This window comes from Diorhabda carinulata, chromosome 10 (assembly GCF_026250575.1).
Source record: "Diorhabda carinulata isolate Delta chromosome 10, icDioCari1.1, whole genome shotgun sequence".
Taxonomy (NCBI): domain Eukaryota; kingdom Metazoa; phylum Arthropoda; class Insecta; order Coleoptera; family Chrysomelidae; genus Diorhabda; species Diorhabda carinulata.
This window is the reverse complement of record NC_079469.1, coordinates 10,919,366-10,936,601: the sequence shown is the minus strand read 5'-3', so window position 1 is coordinate 10,936,601 and position 17,236 is coordinate 10,919,366. Positions and strand designations below refer to the sequence as shown.

General features: G+C 30.3%; 2 protein-coding genes and 1 non-coding gene across 6 annotated transcripts in view; 2 read left to right on the top strand and 1 right to left on the bottom strand.

Moving 5' to 3' along the window:
• Positions 1-260: 260 nt before the first annotated feature.
• Trnad-guc (transfer RNA aspartic acid (anticodon GUC)) lies at positions 261-332 on the top strand. Its single transcript has one exon. It is a non-coding gene; the product is annotated as a tRNA-Asp (tRNA).
• Positions 333-2,235: 1,903 nt separating this feature from the next.
• LOC130898502 (protein LSM12 homolog A-like) lies at positions 2,236-7,728 on the bottom strand. Its single transcript, XM_057807858.1, has 5 exons — positions 7,570-7,728; positions 7,077-7,210; positions 4,063-4,224; positions 3,206-3,286; positions 2,236-2,592 (listed from the first exon to the last, which is right to left on the bottom strand). Exons 1-5 carry the CDS (start codon positions 7,688-7,690, stop codon positions 2,518-2,520), a joined length of 573 nt encoding a protein of 190 aa, XP_057663841.1. The 5' UTR covers positions 7,691-7,728; the 3' UTR covers positions 2,236-2,517.
• A 2,815-nt stretch (positions 7,729-10,543) lies between these two features.
• The window catches only part of LOC130898746 (uncharacterized), a 53,429-nt gene continuing 46,736 nt past the window's right edge, over positions 10,544-17,236 (top strand). For 2 of the 4 annotated variants that reach the window (XM_057808234.1, XM_057808232.1), the window contains exons 1-3: positions 10,553-10,750; positions 13,481-13,782; positions 14,484-14,730. In XM_057808234.1, the coding sequence (XP_057664217.1) occupies positions 13,591-13,782; positions 14,484-14,730 (439 nt within the window). In that variant the 5' untranslated portion in view covers positions 10,553-10,750; positions 13,481-13,590. Of the gene's footprint in view, positions 10,751-13,480; positions 13,783-14,483; positions 14,731-17,236 lie in introns of all 4 variants that reach the window. The other 2 variants (XM_057808233.1, XM_057808235.1) reach the window with 2 other exon arrangements.

Below are 17,236 nucleotides of genomic sequence, written 5' to 3'. Positions count from 1 at the left end.
TAACACTATTATTGCCAATATTGACATGCCTCAAATTACTTGTAAATAAAAAAATCTCACTCTGTTGATGTTATACAACATTGTTCGATAGTATATTTTAAAACCTTCGGCTTTGCAAATTATAAGCAAGCACCGTAAAATTGGATATTATTTACATATTTCAAATAAATAGTCTATTATTTACTTTTTAAAAATAACTGATTTATTTAGATAGTAGATGTTATATACTTTTTAATGTTTGTGCATTTACAATTAATAAGTCCTCGGTAGTATAGTGGTCAGTATCCCCGCCTGTCACGCGGGAGACCGGGGTTCGATTCCCCGCCGGGGAGGTTTTTTTTTGACATTTTGTTTTTTAATTAACAAAATAAATAGCCCCCATTCTAATAATTCTTTAGTAATGATGTCTTTATTGAATGTTCCTCGCACAACTGTCTTTTACAATTGATATTGGAAGAACTACAATTGGTTAATTTGATGGAAAACATAATAAATCACGTTAGTTTTGCGTTTTCGAAATTCGGTAGGATCCATTTATTGACATGTCGGAAATTAATACATCCCGTTCAGCATTTTTACCTGGATTTAGCGATAGGCAAATGAAAAAATATATCGATATTTTTAAACAATTTCGATTTATGCAGAATAAAAAATAGCGATATTTTGATTTGTCGATATTTTTATTTCTCGACGGCCCAAACACCGTATTTTAATGTCTTTCACAGTTTAGTTGGACCGTCCTAGGTCCTTGAAACATTACATAATTCAAATAATATTTGACTAAAATTTTTGTAAAATTTGTACCACCTTCACGTTATCTTGATCTTATATAATATTTTCCAAAACACATTTTAGTGCCTTTTACATCCATTATCATTGCAAGGATAAAAAAGCAAATTTTGTTTTTTCATACTGCAAGTAAGGTGTACCTTCAAATATATGTAATAAAAAGATTTATCTTAAATAAAAATTGTACCAATATTATACTTTTTGTATATGGTCCATAGGACTGCTTTGGGACCCTGGGAAAGTTTTAGCCCAGAGCGGACCTATGGACCGTAGACAAAAAACATCATTTTTTCGCAGGGTAATTGAGTAAAGCCCTAATTCAAAAAGTTTTCTGAAGTTATCAGTTTTGTTGCAATAACTTTGTAATCATAAAAATGATTTATTTTGGCTAAAAAAGTAAGAAAATATTCGTCAGGAAATTTAGCAATAATTAACACCCATGAATATAAGAATATAAAAAAACGGGTCGAGTATATGGATGCAGTTCACAAACTTCTGTGTAGAAAAATCTTATGATTTTGATGGAGCTCTTTCAAAATATCCAAGAAACAATTAAGAAAACAAAAAGAAGAGTGATCTGAAAGTTATATGGCATTCCACTGGCAAACAGTTAAATAAATATTTTTTGAAATACCATCGCAAATAGAATCTTTTATCTGACAAATATTTTGCAATACAAGCGTTGCTAAAAACATCAGTAGTTGTAAGATCCACCAAAAAGAAATAAAAGTTCAGCCGCATTATCCAGACGAATTTTGAAAAAATCAACACATTCAAATAAAAAAATTAATTTGTCAGAAAAACCAGCGTTTTGTTATGACATAAAATTTCCTCTGTAGTACCCTTTCTTAGTCTAGAAAAAAATTCCAATAAAACTCATTTTTAATGGTTAAAAGTAATTGGAGTAAAACTTTCAACATTATAAAAAATGAAGGTATATTCTAGAGTATTATTCTTATTATCAAAATAATATGACAGAAAAATTTTAATTTGGGTTTTAGGGAGTATTTATTTGTCTAAAGGGAATAACTTTTTCTTAATATTTAAAATAGAATTTCCCATATGCTGTAAACTAAAGCAGTACAATATTATGGAGCAAAAGTTGAATGTACCCTCCCATCCCCTCAATCTTCATAATACTATATTTTTATCTCCTACTAAAGCTCGTTCAATTACAGTCGTCGGGGATAAAGCATAAAAAAAATCCATAACAGTAAAAATTTTTGTCAGAAAAACTAGTGTTTTGTTTTGAAATAAAATTTTCTCTATAGTACCCTCTTGCATGGCCGAGAAAAAAATTTCCAATAAAACTCATTTTAATGGTTAAAAGTAATAGGGAGCAAAGGTTGAGTGTACTCAGTCATTCCCTTGATCTTCATAATACTATATTGTTATCTCTTGCTCGAACTCGCTTAATTACAATCTGGAGATAAAACATCAAAAAAATAAACACCAATAAATTTTCACTTTTATTCATATAAAATAAATAGATGGATATTGTATCGGCAAAAATAAAGATGGATGTTATAGACTGTCCAATACAGAATAAAAAAAAAAAACAAAATTAGGAAAAAGAACGACCCGATTTTCTAATTTTTGAAAACGTTGAAAAATTTAGTTTAGAATGATCTGCAAATAAAGTATATTCTTTAGTGTTTGGAAAATCAATAAAAACAGAGGTAAATTGCGCAATAGATATATAAATTATCTAGATGTTAATTTTTAAATTTATTGCAAAGTATTATTCTGACAAACTCCTTGATTCTGACTGTTTAAGGCTAGATCTTTCATGTGTTTTTCAACCTAAAACAAAAAAAGAAAATATTAAAGTTTCAGAATTTATGATTAAAATAAAAAATTTGCAAAGTTACACAGTATTACACTTCAAAACATGTGAAATGAAGACTGATATTTCAATTTATCCACCTACTACAATGTAAAAAACAGACAATATTCGTGATTACATTATCCTGCAACCTCAAGATTTATTTTGCATAGCAGAGCTGTTTTAAACATCTACACGTCCAGAGTTCTAACGAACTTCAGTATACATGTTGGCTTGAAAGCTACATCTTCAATCCATATCAAATCAACTCGGTGTATAAATCTGACCCCTCAGATTTAACGAAATTTGGTATAAGTTATCCTCTTAATGATTGAAATAGATGCCAATTTTTTTCAAATATATCAAACAGTTTAAAAATTGCGGCTATGTAAAGTTTCCCAAAATCCACTAAAAAACGCAACAGACATATTTTGAAATCACCATAGCTTTTCTCTTAATTGAGTTAAAGATGGTAGTAGTGTCATTTTAATCAGTTTTAAATGCTCTTTCTTTTGATTATATACTTTCAATATATTCACCAAGTTTGTATATAATTTGGAATTTCATATATATTTTATTATTATCACTTACCACTTTCCGTATATATATGTACTCTTTACTGTTTATATTTCCTCTTATATTTTCCAATTGGTAGGGAGGACTAATAGTAACCTAAAATAAAATATATTTAATACATATGAATATACTCAGTGACATAGAAACCCAAACACTCAGTAAGTATTATTTTATTTTAGTAATATTTTGCACACATCACGATTTGTGAATTATATGAGTTTCTGCTCTTTAATACTGGATTAAAGCACCACGATTTTTAAATCATTTCCTTATACATGTCTAGGCATATTCATAATCAGGCGATCAATGTCCTTTTGGGGTTTCTCATACCATACCATCTTTTCAAAGAGTCATCAGAGCTTGAGGAGGATGCTGTAAGTTTAGTAACATTCTATTAAATAACTGGGAACCAATTTGCAGATCTTGGGGAGTAAGGTAGGAGAAAAATTTGATACTGTGCAAGTAGTTTGGTTTGTCTGGCATTTATGTTCTTGATCCCACCTAAGGTCAATTTCTTGTTAAGTACAAAAAAGTTCAAATCTTATTGAATGGACTTTTTCGTGTTTTGCAAAGTGTTGATTTGCCTATCTTGCTAACATCTGACAAAATATATTTATTCTGCTAGACATTTTTTGGAAGGACAGTCCAGCTTTCCAAACACAATTCAATCTCTCTTGTACCCAAAAATTTGCAGATAACTCCCAAATTCTAATCTTATATTTGGGATTTTTTTAAATAACAAACTTTTTACTGGCTGTTCAGATTTCTGTCACAGAGAATTTATACACACAGAGAGTGAATATGTGTTTCTTAATTGAAAATTTTTGTCACTATAAAAATTATTAGTAATTCTCGTTTCTTCTAATACTTACATCTTGATTGAAGACAACAATTTCAGAATTGTTCCACCTAACCTCGCTAATCGTTTTAGCTATAGCTATAAACAAACTCTGTCCTTCAGAACTAACATTTGCGGCTCTAGCCTGGAACATTCGTTTTTTCTCATCTACTTGATTTCTAATCCTTGTGTTTAACTACCAACAAAAAATTAATATCTTTAAACTACCCAATAAGAAAGGTGATCCATAAGTTTGTACATTAATTTCTACAGGCGATAGTAAGATTAAAAATAGAGTACATACTTCTGTATTGATACTTTTTTCTAAAATTGTAAAATAGGGGTTAATTGGATACTCTATGTTTCTGTCAAACGTTTCTAAGATTATAGGGTTAATATTTTCGGATAATTGAAATCATGTCACAGCTTCCTTTCTTACCATAGGAATACAGGAGGATTATTATTTTAAGATTTCGAAAACAATAATAATTGTATACATTCAAGATTATGCTTTTTTGATTGATAAAACCCTGTAAAATCTTATTAAAGGGTTTTTGTTACAGAAAAAGTGTACATTTAAAAGTATCCTTATTTTTAAATGTACCACTTGCTCTTAAAATTAATGTTGATAATTTTCGACAATCTTGTACAATGAATGTTTCCTATCTAGCTGTGTATAAAGAGATCTGATACTTGAGAGAAGTTACATTAATTGTATAAATTTCTTTGAATCAAGTATGTTATACATACAAATAAATTAAATTTCTAGAAATGATATGCCAAAGGAGAATTCAAAAAAGAATTAAGGAAGTTATTATATAGGAGATATTACAATTTTGCTTGTTTCTTATCTATATTAATCATATGGGAAGAATCAACAAGTGACAAATTAATTCTATAGCAACAAATTCATCATTCAAACTGTTCATTTGCTTTTAGATCTTATTTTACATTTCTCGTTACGTGTATTTAGATGATTTTCCCATCATAATATGGAAATTTTTGAATAAGACAGAAATAATGATTTTTGATACAACAGTAGGAAAATAATAGTTCCATTTTTCAGAAATATATGGACTGGTAATTGCTTTATTTATGACTAGCTAGGTACTCTGATTTTACTCCTAATAAAGCAGAATGAATTTTGTTATATTTCATGATTATATGTATATTATTATGGAACATAAAAAATGGAATTAAGATAGGCCACCCAAATAATTTTTTTAATTATTAGATTATGCCAGTATAATAAAGGAAATTAAATATTTCAAAACTAGTGTCTATTTACCACAATGAAATCATTTAATATACAACAATACAATTAGGTTGTGAAGTGATACTTTTCGTATGTCACTAAAGTTGGCAAAAATAAACGGAAAATTAAGTACCATATTACGAAATTTGCCGCTGTGCAAGTCTTTGAGATAGCGGGTTTTCTGCTAACTTTCCAAATAAAATTTTTATCATTAAACAACGGATTATTTAATAATGAAAGCATTCTACTTCAAATACCTATTGATTTCGCACATTTAACTTGCAATGCTCTGCTAATTTTTTTCTAAAGTTAAAGTCTTGAGGTGTTGAATTATTTTATATATCTCAGATAGAAAATAAAAAATTCACCCTTAGCAGTAGATACTCTAATAGACTGGCAAACAATTGACTTAACCCCACCATTCTCAGGGCTATAATTTGACTGGGGATATAAAAACATTCAAGTCTTGAGGTGTTGACTTTAGGCTTTATTTTATCATATTTAGACGAAATATCTTGTAATGTCTTGAGTCTTACTTGAAAGGAAGAAAGCAGAGAGTTTGCACGGATCAGAGTTCATCTGAGGCTGGCGAAATAGTATCTGGTGTTGCAGAGAAAATTTGCAACAAAATTTAAAATTGAAATTGTTCAGTGGACGTTGGAATTTAAAGATGAAACTCTTGTATATAAACAGGTCTATTCTCAATTTTAAAATGAGGAAAAAGCTTTGTTAATCTTTGGTATTATCTATTTTTACCTACTGTAATGTTGTTTTATTATCCTTGTCTTGACATGACATTGAAAAATCGTGTGCAATATGTACAAAAAATGTGTTGTGTAAATTTATTTTTAAGCGAAGGAAGTAGTATACGACTATATTTCGGCCAAAATTAATGAGTTAAATTGATTAAAAATGTTGAATGTTGTAAACCCTCATTTTGTGTCTTTTTAAGAAAGTGTTAGAACATTGGACACCTGTTTATTTGAGGAACTTGATTTTCGCGAAAAAATACATAATGTACACGTGAAACATAAAAATCTGTTAAATATGCATCAGCATAGCGCTTTTTCAAAGATGTTTCACATAATTAGCTGTTTTTGGTTGTGAAGCTCTCCACAAGGACCTCAAATTGTGTGGTATAAATTCTTTTAAACCTAAATACTATTTTGTTTAGTAAACTTAACTGACTTTTTTTGGGTTTTTGTAATTATTTAATCAAAATATAGTGGAGACTGTATAAAGTTCTTTTGAATAAGCAGCTGGAGGTGGTTGGGTGGAAGGACATATATGTTAAATCTTGCCATTTCTGTGCATGATGTGTGTATATGGTATACTTTGTAACTGTAACTTGTACACATATCAGACCAATAAAGATGATTTATTATTATTTTTATATTTGAAGGAATGTAATTACATATGTTGAATATTTGTTCCAACGTGTTCTTGAATTAGGTACTTCTTTGTGATATTTGGCAATATTTTTATTGTATTACAATCTCTTGTGTTTGATAGTCAGCTATTATGTTCCACATTCTATTTAAATAATAAATAATTTTATGATTAATGAGCTTCTGTTATTGATTTAATACATACCTTGGACTTTTCTTGTGCTATAACTAACAAAAAAAGTGAGATGGGGTAAATAAATGCCTTAAAAAATTGAGAGAGTTTACAAAAAAGGAGCTAAATTCCCATATCAGTCTGTGAGGTGGATATTCCTCATAACGCAAAACAAATCACATTCCATTTAAAAGGTTGTATTAACATGACTATGGAAATTTAACTAAACTTACCCTCTGTAAATTCAAAGACTGTGGTATGTCCGGAGCGCTTGTCACTTCTTTCTTGACTTGTAATTCACTAACAAGGGATAAATTAACAAAATGAATATCATTTAATTTTGGATCCCCACCTGAGGATGTACATTCTAGAAAGTTATTAAGGAAAACAACATAAATTTACAGGAATGTATAGCAATTTACCCAAATGTTGAACTAAGTATATACTCATTATTTTTAAACAATATTTTCAGTTCTATTAGTTCATATTAACAACAAAAATGGCTGAAAACAGGGATTACACTTACATTATATTGTTTTGTTATGATTTTAGGTCGTATCAATATTATTTGAATTATAACACTCATTTTAAATTAACAAAACAAAACACTATCTTCTGGACTCTGTTGCTATATAATGTGCATTCAAGGAATAAGTACTCACAAACATTAGCAAAGAAAAACTTGTACTCAGATTCCAAAGTTTTGTTTTATTTTAAAAAGGATACTCAATATTAATACTTTCGTTGGTGGATCAAATGCCAAGACTTCTCCCTCAATTTCTTTATTATAACAAGTTCTACACCAAACAATACTACCTAGTGAAAAAAAGTCTGAAACAGCAGCCATTTCGCAAAATAGAAATGGCAACTTCAGTTACTAGGGAATCGTTAAAGTATTTATATTAGATTATGGTAGGCCTGCAACAGTTTCTGACATGTTTCAAGGTCTTTTATCATAAACAAAATAGATCAATAATATATAATTAATGCTGTTTGTTTTTGATTTGTTATATAGATATTTGACCAGAAAGAGTAAATTTCATTGAATTATTTAGTTTATCTCATAAACTGGATTAATAAATATGATATAAAGGTCACATCTTATAGAAAAGAAGATATTTTCTGCTATTATCCGATAGATGTCAATGAAAACCATTAGTTGAATTTTCAAAGTTTTCTATAACTACCTTCATGTTAGTTTATCTCCCATTTAAAAGATTACACTTGGATTTCCAAATATTCTGTTAAACTTTTAGTCCATAAGTCAAGTAGTTATAGTGGGACACATCAGAAAATAGTTTAACGATTTCGTGATCTTTAGCAGTAATTCGCCGAGGGTGATAAAAGCCACACAGAAAAAATATATTTAATATTTTCCCCTTCTCAGAAAATTTGTTAAATTGTTGTTTATCCAAAAAGGTATATTTCTGGCAGAAAAATAGAAGATTTGGATAAAATTATGGAGTAAATAACTTTATTTTAATTTGTACCATTTAATTATGTCAAAAATACTATTTGTACCCCTCTACAAACCGAGAAAAAATGATTTTTTAAGAGCGGATCAACTGCTCCAATTGTCTACCCATTTTGGAAAAAATTACACTCTTTCTGTGAAGCTGTTTTGCCTTTTTTTAGTACGCTACTCCATAAAAGAATCCAACATCTTCTGGTGTGCGTTTAAACTTTCTTCACTATTACTCTCCATCACTAATAATAATACTACACTCCTTTCAATTAGACATAAAACGGATTTATTTGAACGAATATCCAGAAATAAAAGTGTGACAGTTTATCAGAGAAACGAATTAACAAGAGAAAGAAAGCGTTCACAGACCAGTATTTTGATAAAACAATTTTATAATTGCGTGAAAAAATGAACCACTACGGTACGCAAAAGCGTGAAAAAATGTATGATGTCCGATTCAGAAATTACATTCTTTATAAATGCAAATGAATGCGAAAAAAAACGTGAATATTATAACGGACGTAGAAAAATGTAATTTATATTCTCAGTATTAAATATAAGGCAAATTGAATGTTTCTTTCTGTCATATCGACTGTTGTTTGTTATATACTTCACTGAATGATCTATTTTCTTGCTTTGGGTCTTTTGGAAACCGTCCGTTAGGCCCACAGGGCGACAAACTTATTATTACTTTCATAATACCATCGGGTATCAATTTGTCTTTTTCGTAGTCCCCAATATCCGTTGAAACATTATGTTATTTCCACATTGTCTTATTTAAAACATTTTTAATGTAGGTCCATCAGTTCCAGAAGAGTATTTATTTTTGTCATTAATTGTACTTCGAAGCTCTGCTAAAACTACGAACATAAAGATGCAACTGTGTTAGGGTGTATTGAAGTAAATAAAATACACGTCTTTTATGCCATAAAATATCATCACCCAAGATGCTGACTTACAGCCCTGTCTCAATTGCAGTCGATAGCTTTTTGGCAATTGTTATTTACATCTTTCAAAATGGTATCAAAATCTGATATTATAAACCTTATCATATAATCCTATTTTTTTGATCAAGAAATGTAATTAAATATACCACATATCTAATTATAAACGTTTTAAAAGTATCTAATATAAGCTATGTACTTGTTTCTAAAAATACAAATACAATTATTGTATGTGAAAACAATTTTTATGACTATTGGATAATCAACATTAGTTTCTTTTTAATGCGTTTCGATCTTCATAAAGTTTTCCAGATGCCTGAAACACACTTAGCCTAATTACCCACAAAATCATTTACGTAAATATATGTTTCATCTAACAAACAATCAACCTACTAATAGTAAATGGAAAAATAATAAACTAAAAGTCTTTTCTAGAGTATAAATTATTAAATATTAGGCCGATCGTTGATGTTTTGAATTAGATTATTGAGATACGTGAAGTTGGTCTATCGATAAGTGTTGTACCGAGCAAGACCAGTCTTTAAGCACTACACTGCCACGAGCGTAAGTTCAAGGCCAAAGACATTTGGTCTTCAGTAATAAATTCCGGTGCATACAAGGTGTCTTAGTCTCAGATTTTAGTCTCTGTTTTTAGTCTCTGTCTTATTGTTGACAGTATCAAGAGGAAATCACAGATTATGCAAAATGATGAATCATTTAAAAGGAGCGGTGGCATGGCTTTGTGAGGGAACAGATATCAAATAGCCAAATTTAACCAAATGTACAAGAAAACTTTCCATCTTCATATTTAGCTGCATGTCGATTTAGTGCTGTAAATGATTTACTGGTAAAAGAAGAAATCTTCCGGAAATATCAGTACAGAGACGCTAAGATCATTGAACTAAATTTAAAATATTAAATTATTATAAAAAAATCTTTAGTAACATTATTTGGAATTTGAATTTTAGTTTTTCATTATATGTTTTGGAAATTCACTAACTGTGTTTTGTTAATAATTTTCTAGGGATTTTTCATTATTTGAGTCTCTTAATTGAACAATTCAATTTTTTTATGATAAAAATTATGTATATATTACATAGTAAGGCATGAGACTTTTAGAAGGGCTTGAGTGGGGCATGGCACAAAAAAGGTTGGGAATCACTGTACAAAAGGTTTTTGACAAATTTCCTAATTTTTAGCTTCAGAGATTGGTCTAAGATCTTTTAATAAACCACTTGTGTAGTTATTTTTGTATTTCTACAGAATCGTTGAAATGAACGCTCCTAAATTTAGACGAGTTAGTTCAAACTTAGAGTCAATGATGAAAATTGACTTTTTCTTTTCCGCAGCTTTATAATGTCGAACGCAAATAAACAGTAGTTTTCGTAATAAATTTGAAAGTGTATAATTGTCGAAAAAAATCGTAAAATATTACGTGTTTTGTAAATATTCTTGTACAGTGTCGTTTTAGTGGTGTCGTTTTATAAATATATATTCAGTATGTTCATAACATGTCAGCTAATTGATCTATTCTTTTAAATAGTATATTCGTCATGAATTGGAAGTATTAAGTTTGTAAATGTAGATGCGAATTTAATAACAATCGTATAAATGCTGTAATTAATATCTCATTCTCTGTACTTTATCACAATTTTTTACATATTTTATGTTCCTTTGAAGCCAATGTTTCAAACTTTTCATCCTCGATACATTATCATCACCATTTTTGCTTTACTACTTCTACTATTGATTATAATATCTCTACTAATTCATATTTTTCAAATTTAAATTCTTTGTTAATTCTGATATTATGTAACCATAAATAGATACTTTTATGTTTCAGCATCATATTGGATATACATTCCGTATTATTCTTCCAAATATGATCGAGCATATCTAAAAATAGTGGTTTTTACATTTACCATATCAGTTTTGCAATTATATCTATAAATGTTACTTCCAAATAGAGGATGTTGTAATAGATATTTACGATAAAGATTCATATTACGAAATGAGATGGGAAATTTGTCCCATTGAATATCGTAATATGAATTTACGATACGAATATAGTACATTATTTTACCTACTACCAATAATGTTAATTATTTAGTCAATATTCCTGAAATTAATGATATTAGAATCATGTAACAATCTGATATAGAACTTGCTGCAAATAACGCAATACAAACCCTAGTACCCGCTAAATCCCGCAATAGATACGAAAAAGAATATAAGCGATTCGAAGACTGGTGCAGTTCAAAAAAAGTCCGTGATATATCGGAGAAAATTTAATCAGCTTATTTTGCTGGGAAAGTTGAGAAAGAAAAGGCATCATCATTATGGACAGATTATAGTATGCTGGGAACAATGTGGACATAAGTAAATATTCACAGCTATTGGCTTTTTTGAAGAGGAAAAGTGTCGCTGAAGGATATATAGAAACATCCTTAGAAAATAAAGAAATAAAGCTGGAATAAACATCACTAAATTCACAAGTGTTGTGTTTAATTATCATAATAAATGAGGTTTACTGTTTTATTCATGAGTTCATTAGACTAGTGCGGTAAATTATCTCATTACGAAACTCATATTAGTATCGTAATGTTTGATATTACATATTGGTAGTAGATAAAATAAATTCTAATCCCGAAGATCAATTTTCTCTTAGTCTTTCTCTCTTTTTTCCTACCTTATACATTTCGTTTTAATCATTTATCTCCTGTCCTGATTTTGTTTGTTCTTCTTCTTCACTTTTTTCAATTCCACCGTAAATCTTTCTGAGCATTGTACGTTCCCTTATTTTGCTCTTTTTTGTTTATTATCTAGTTTTTCCTCGTTTAGGTAACTGAAGGTCTTAATTTAACATTTCCATTCCATTTAAATTTTTTTTCTCTAAATGGTCTGACTTTAATCGATAATAAGCAAAAGTATACTTAGATTTTGTTGTTCTGAAGTTGTTTCATAATGAAAATTTGGTCCATTGTCGATCTTCTTGCAATAAAGTCTACTTGGTAGTTTCCCCCATTTTTTTTGTGGTATTTGTCTAATCTTTATTACAATATTATTGTTAGAATTTGTATATTACTTCTAAAATGATTCCGTGGAAGTAATCACAATGTTCCTTAGGAACTTTTTCGTGAATTAGTATGATTGAAGCTTTGTTTCAATCCAGGAATTTCTTCTATTCGCCATACTTGTGTCAACAACAACCATATTATCCCAGTTTTAAGAGTTTCTATCGGAATATTCATGTCTTCTGCACTTTTATTATTCTTTTCATTTTCGTTTACTTCTTCCTCAGCATCCTTCAGTAATTCTGGAGATCATTTAGGGAAAAATCACCGAAAACTTAAATACTTCAAATTTAACGCCTTCAAACCTTCAAACGCTTCAATTTTTTTAAGAAATCTTATTCATATCGCTCCAAGGAACAATACAATAGCACATCTATTCATAAGTCTCCGATTTATAAATAAAGAACATGTCTTTCAGTGAGATTTCATTTTATTAATCAAAATAATTTCCTCGAGATTGATATAATCAGTCTAACGCTTTCTCAACCTTCTTATATAAATATTTTGTCATCAGAATGGGTATTTGTTTCAGTCATAATTAATTGATATCTCTTCCCTTGGAACATTATTTCCGGTTTATAAACAGCTATTCATCGATGAAAAATTTTTTTACATCGCAGTTTTCAATCACAATTTTCGGAGCTTTCTTCTGCTTTCTATTATGACCATCTCTTTTGAACCTTCGTTGAGTATTGTCGAGCCTTGGGGAGACACGTACGTTATCGCTGGTAAGCCGTATTTGATTTTTGTGAATTGTTAGTTTTCGACAGGTGTATTTTGTCCATAGAGTTGTTTGCTTTTTGTTTGGTTTATTCAAATGACATTTTTTATTAAACTCAACGAATATTACATTTGGTGGTACTTTGTCTAGTTTTTTTTTAAGAATTACGATGTGCATCACTTTTATATGTTAATAAAAACAGACATTATAATTCGTAATTGAATTATCTAGAATAAATCATGGAGATTCAATTCATTTTTTTCATCATCATGACCGAATTTAATCATTTTCTTTCTAAGAAGGTTACAACTGAACGAACAATATTATCTACCTTGGTATCGAGCGTTATTATTATTATTGAATAACGCTTCATAACAATTCTTTGTTTTACATGTACCAATAATTACACTTTTCACTTAACTACGTGAAACAGTCCAATGAGAGAACAAAAAATATAAAAATTGTACAAATTAATAGTGCTCGTTTGTTCTGTACATAGAAACATAATAAGCATTGGGACTAATAAAGAGAAACAGTTGAGCAATGTCTCGTTATAAGTCAGATCCTGAAATCGCTGATTACGAAGCTACAAAATGTTGCACCAGTTTTTTGCATTACACGTGGAAAACTATCACGTGTCTTTTTTCTCACGTGACTTTAGTGTCAATGGTTGTGTCATATTGTGTATTGGGAGCTTTTACGTTTGAAGCTTTGGAGGTGGAGAATGAAAAACAGGTGAGTGATTAATTGTATTATATAAGGGGTAATGCAAAAATGTGAGTATTGAATAATCTGTGGTATTATATGAGTGAGAAGATGAAGTGGGTTTAAATTAAGTACACAGACGAAGATGCAGGTGTGGCATCCACTACCGCTAACAACCTTGATCTCGTGCTGAAAAATCGATTTGTTCCAAGTTGTTGAAGCAGTACGAGACCGAGCTATTCACACACAACTTTAATGGCAAAACAAGCATAGGATAATTCTTTCGCCAAAGACTCTACGTGCAGACTGTTGAAAAGCAACGTGTGGACCAGGAAACTTGATCGAATTTGAGGGTCGTATTAATTCATTGTTGAGTTTAGGAGGTTGTGAAAACTGTGTCATTAACACTTTTTCATTTCATGTAAATGAGTTGAAACAATTGTTTTTTTCATTAACTGTTAAAAGACCGATTTTTCGCAAACCGCAATTTGCAACTAAACTGTTAAGAATACAAAACTTTGACCTCCTTACTATATGGAATAACCTAAGATCGTATTTTATATATTATTCTGTAATAATATTTGAAGTTTTATATTATAACTTCATCTTTTACGAATTTTTTTTTAATTTTTGACAATCTATCATATTAATCAATTGGTGGTTTGTATTTAAAATGAACTAAATATGGTTGAAGCAATAAATCAACAAACTCTTTTTCAATTTATTTCCAGATTAAACGTGGCATTTATAAAATTCGTGAAAATGTTACCCATCATCTTTGGAACTTCACCCAAGAAATGAGAGCTTTAGATCAAAAGAATTTTACCAAAGGTGCCATGAAATACCTAATGGCTTTCGAACATTCTTTGTTAGATAAAATGAACAAAGAAGGATGGGACGGGGAAGAAGATCCTGATAAAGTCCAGTGGACACGCACCGGAGCACTTTTCTATTCCATCATAGTTATTACCACTATAGGTAAGTGAGTAGATATTTGTTTCTGCTTTTTCACTTGCCTATAGACAATCTGTACAATCTTTTGTATGCTTATGTGTGATCAATCTAGTTAAATCTAATTCTTCTAATATTCCGTTTGTTACTTAACATGAAACAAATTGAAATCCTCTACGACTGAATTATATTACATTGTTTACAATTTATTGTGATACTGTTTGTTTGCCCTTACACTATAAAACATTCTTGGATATTACTCATTTTAATTGTACGTAATGTTATCACTGCTCCTGAATTCATTTAACATTCATTTGTAACTGAGAACACAACAGATTAAATTCCACAATCTCATAAGTTCATTATCTTCCTCTAGACGATTTGGAAATTGTTCATAAGTTTATTCATTGATCATAAATTTTGTACTTCGGAACAATAAATATATTCGCGACAGTTACGTTTATTTACTAACATGAACATATTAATCTAAGGATGGAAAAGTAAATGAAAACGTTTATTACAAGACAGAGCGAGATTTTTGCCAGTAGGGCACAATTAATTGGAAGTTTACCGTACACATACTTTCAGATGAAACCGAATAGATGTTGAAGTAATTTTACTATGGGCTGATATGATTCAAACTGTATTGTATTTTTTGTATTGATCTAGTCCAGGGATGGGGAAACTACGGCCCGCGGGCCATCTTCGGCCCGCAAAGCGTTGAATTTCGGCCAGCGACTATTAAACAGAAATCAAGTAAAGTTTTCGTATTATTGGAAATTACATTCTCATCAATTGGCAGTAATGGCAGTGCACGTCGCGCATAAAACATGTGCGAGCATGGACAAGAGGTATGAGCGAAAAGCGAAAATGAAGCTCGAGTATGCGCGCACGGTCCGTCTGATCGAAGTCCGTCGATTCTGGGTGTCTATTTTTAAAAGAAGAATGGTTAAAGAAATATTTTTTCACAGAATTTAAAAGCAAATCAGTTTGCCTTATTTGTAATGAAACAGATGCATTTTTAAAGATTTCAATTTGTCTCGACACTTCTCAAAAAACATGCGTGTACAGCAGAATATGTTCACGAAGCAATCTGATACTTAGAAGGCTCCAACATTGGCAAGTTATGTTTTAGCTTACAAAATTGCTAAAAGTAAGCGAACATTATCGGATGCTGAATTTGTAAAAGATTGTATGGTGTCTGTAAGCAATATTATTTGTCCAGAAAAAAGTGAACAGTTTCAATCCTTAGCTTGATCACGGAGAACGATAACTGATCGAATTGAGGCCATCGCTGAACAATTATCGTCACAATTGGAAACTAATTGTAACGAATACTTTTGTCTAACCATCGATGAGAGCACAGTCGTGAGCGATATTGTCCAATTGTTGATGTTTATTAGAAGAATTGATTCAGAGTTCAACATTACTGAAGAATTAGCATCCTTCCAATCCTTAAAAGAAAAAACTTCTTGGAAAATTATTTACGATTCTTGTTTTGACGTTATTTCAAAATTTAACTTGCCTGTGGACAAATTATGTAACACGGATGGAGCACCCAATATGATTGGTAGCAATTTGGGGTATATACGTATATTTTGCAAAGAAACCCCTAATAATAATGTATTATTTCTGCATTGCTCAACACACCAGGATATGGTGTATAAAGCAGCTATTGAAATAACACCCGTGTTAAATGTGGTTCTTAAACTTATCAACAAAATACGTTCAAAGGGTTTGATGCATCGACAAGCATTTCTAAAATCTACCGAATGCGAGTTCTTAGATCTTCTTTACCACACTAAAGTAAGATGGTTAAGATGCTTTCGAGAGAATATGGAACTTAAGAAAGGAGATTCAAGATTATCTGACGGTGCAAGGCAAATAGACCACTTCAAGATCATGCCTGAAGAAAATTGGCTCGCTGATTTCACATTTTACACAGATTTGCTGTCACACAAATTAAATACGAACGTTCAGGGCAAAAATATTTTCTTACATGAGCTTTGGGGACATTTAAAAGCCTCCAAATTGCAGCTTAAATTGTTTTGCAGTTGTGGGAAAAATAAACTAATCCATTTTCCCAAATTGAGCAGTATATCACCTGTCTCAGATGACAACTTAAATCGGTTCACTCAACAACTGATGAAACTGCACGAGGAATTTGAGAAGTGATTTCAAGATTTCAAGGAAATAAATATTTTTTCGATGTCTTTTAATGTCAGCATCGACGAAACACCCGCTAGCTTCAAACTTGAATTAATTGAGAAGCAATGTAATATCTATTTGAAGCAACTATTTTTGAACACCAGCAGATTGGAATTTTATAAGTCCTTATCTAGGACACAATACCCAAATATAATTGCCCACGCCCAGAAAATAATGTTTGCGCGAACAAATGTTTTCAATGATGAAACTTAGAAAAAATTGTCTTCGTAATAGGCTTTCGGATGACCACCTTTTTCCATTGTTAAAAATTTCAGCATCACAGCTACTTCGCAGCTAAGTTCAGTTCAATTAATTGTAATTAAGA

Coding starts and splice junctions, on each gene's coding strand:
- LOC130898502 (XM_057807858.1), bottom strand. CDS start 7,690: ATGGCTGCTGTTTCAGACTTTTTTTCACTAGGTAGTATTGTTTGGTGT. Junction 3,287..4,062: donor TTGTTGTCTTCAATCAAGAT/GTAAGTATTAGA, acceptor ATTTTATTTTAG/GTTACTATTAGTCCTCCCTA. Junction 2,593..3,205: donor ACATATATATACGGAAAGTG/GTAAGTGATAAT, acceptor TTTTTGTTTTAG/GTTGAAAAACACATGAAAGA.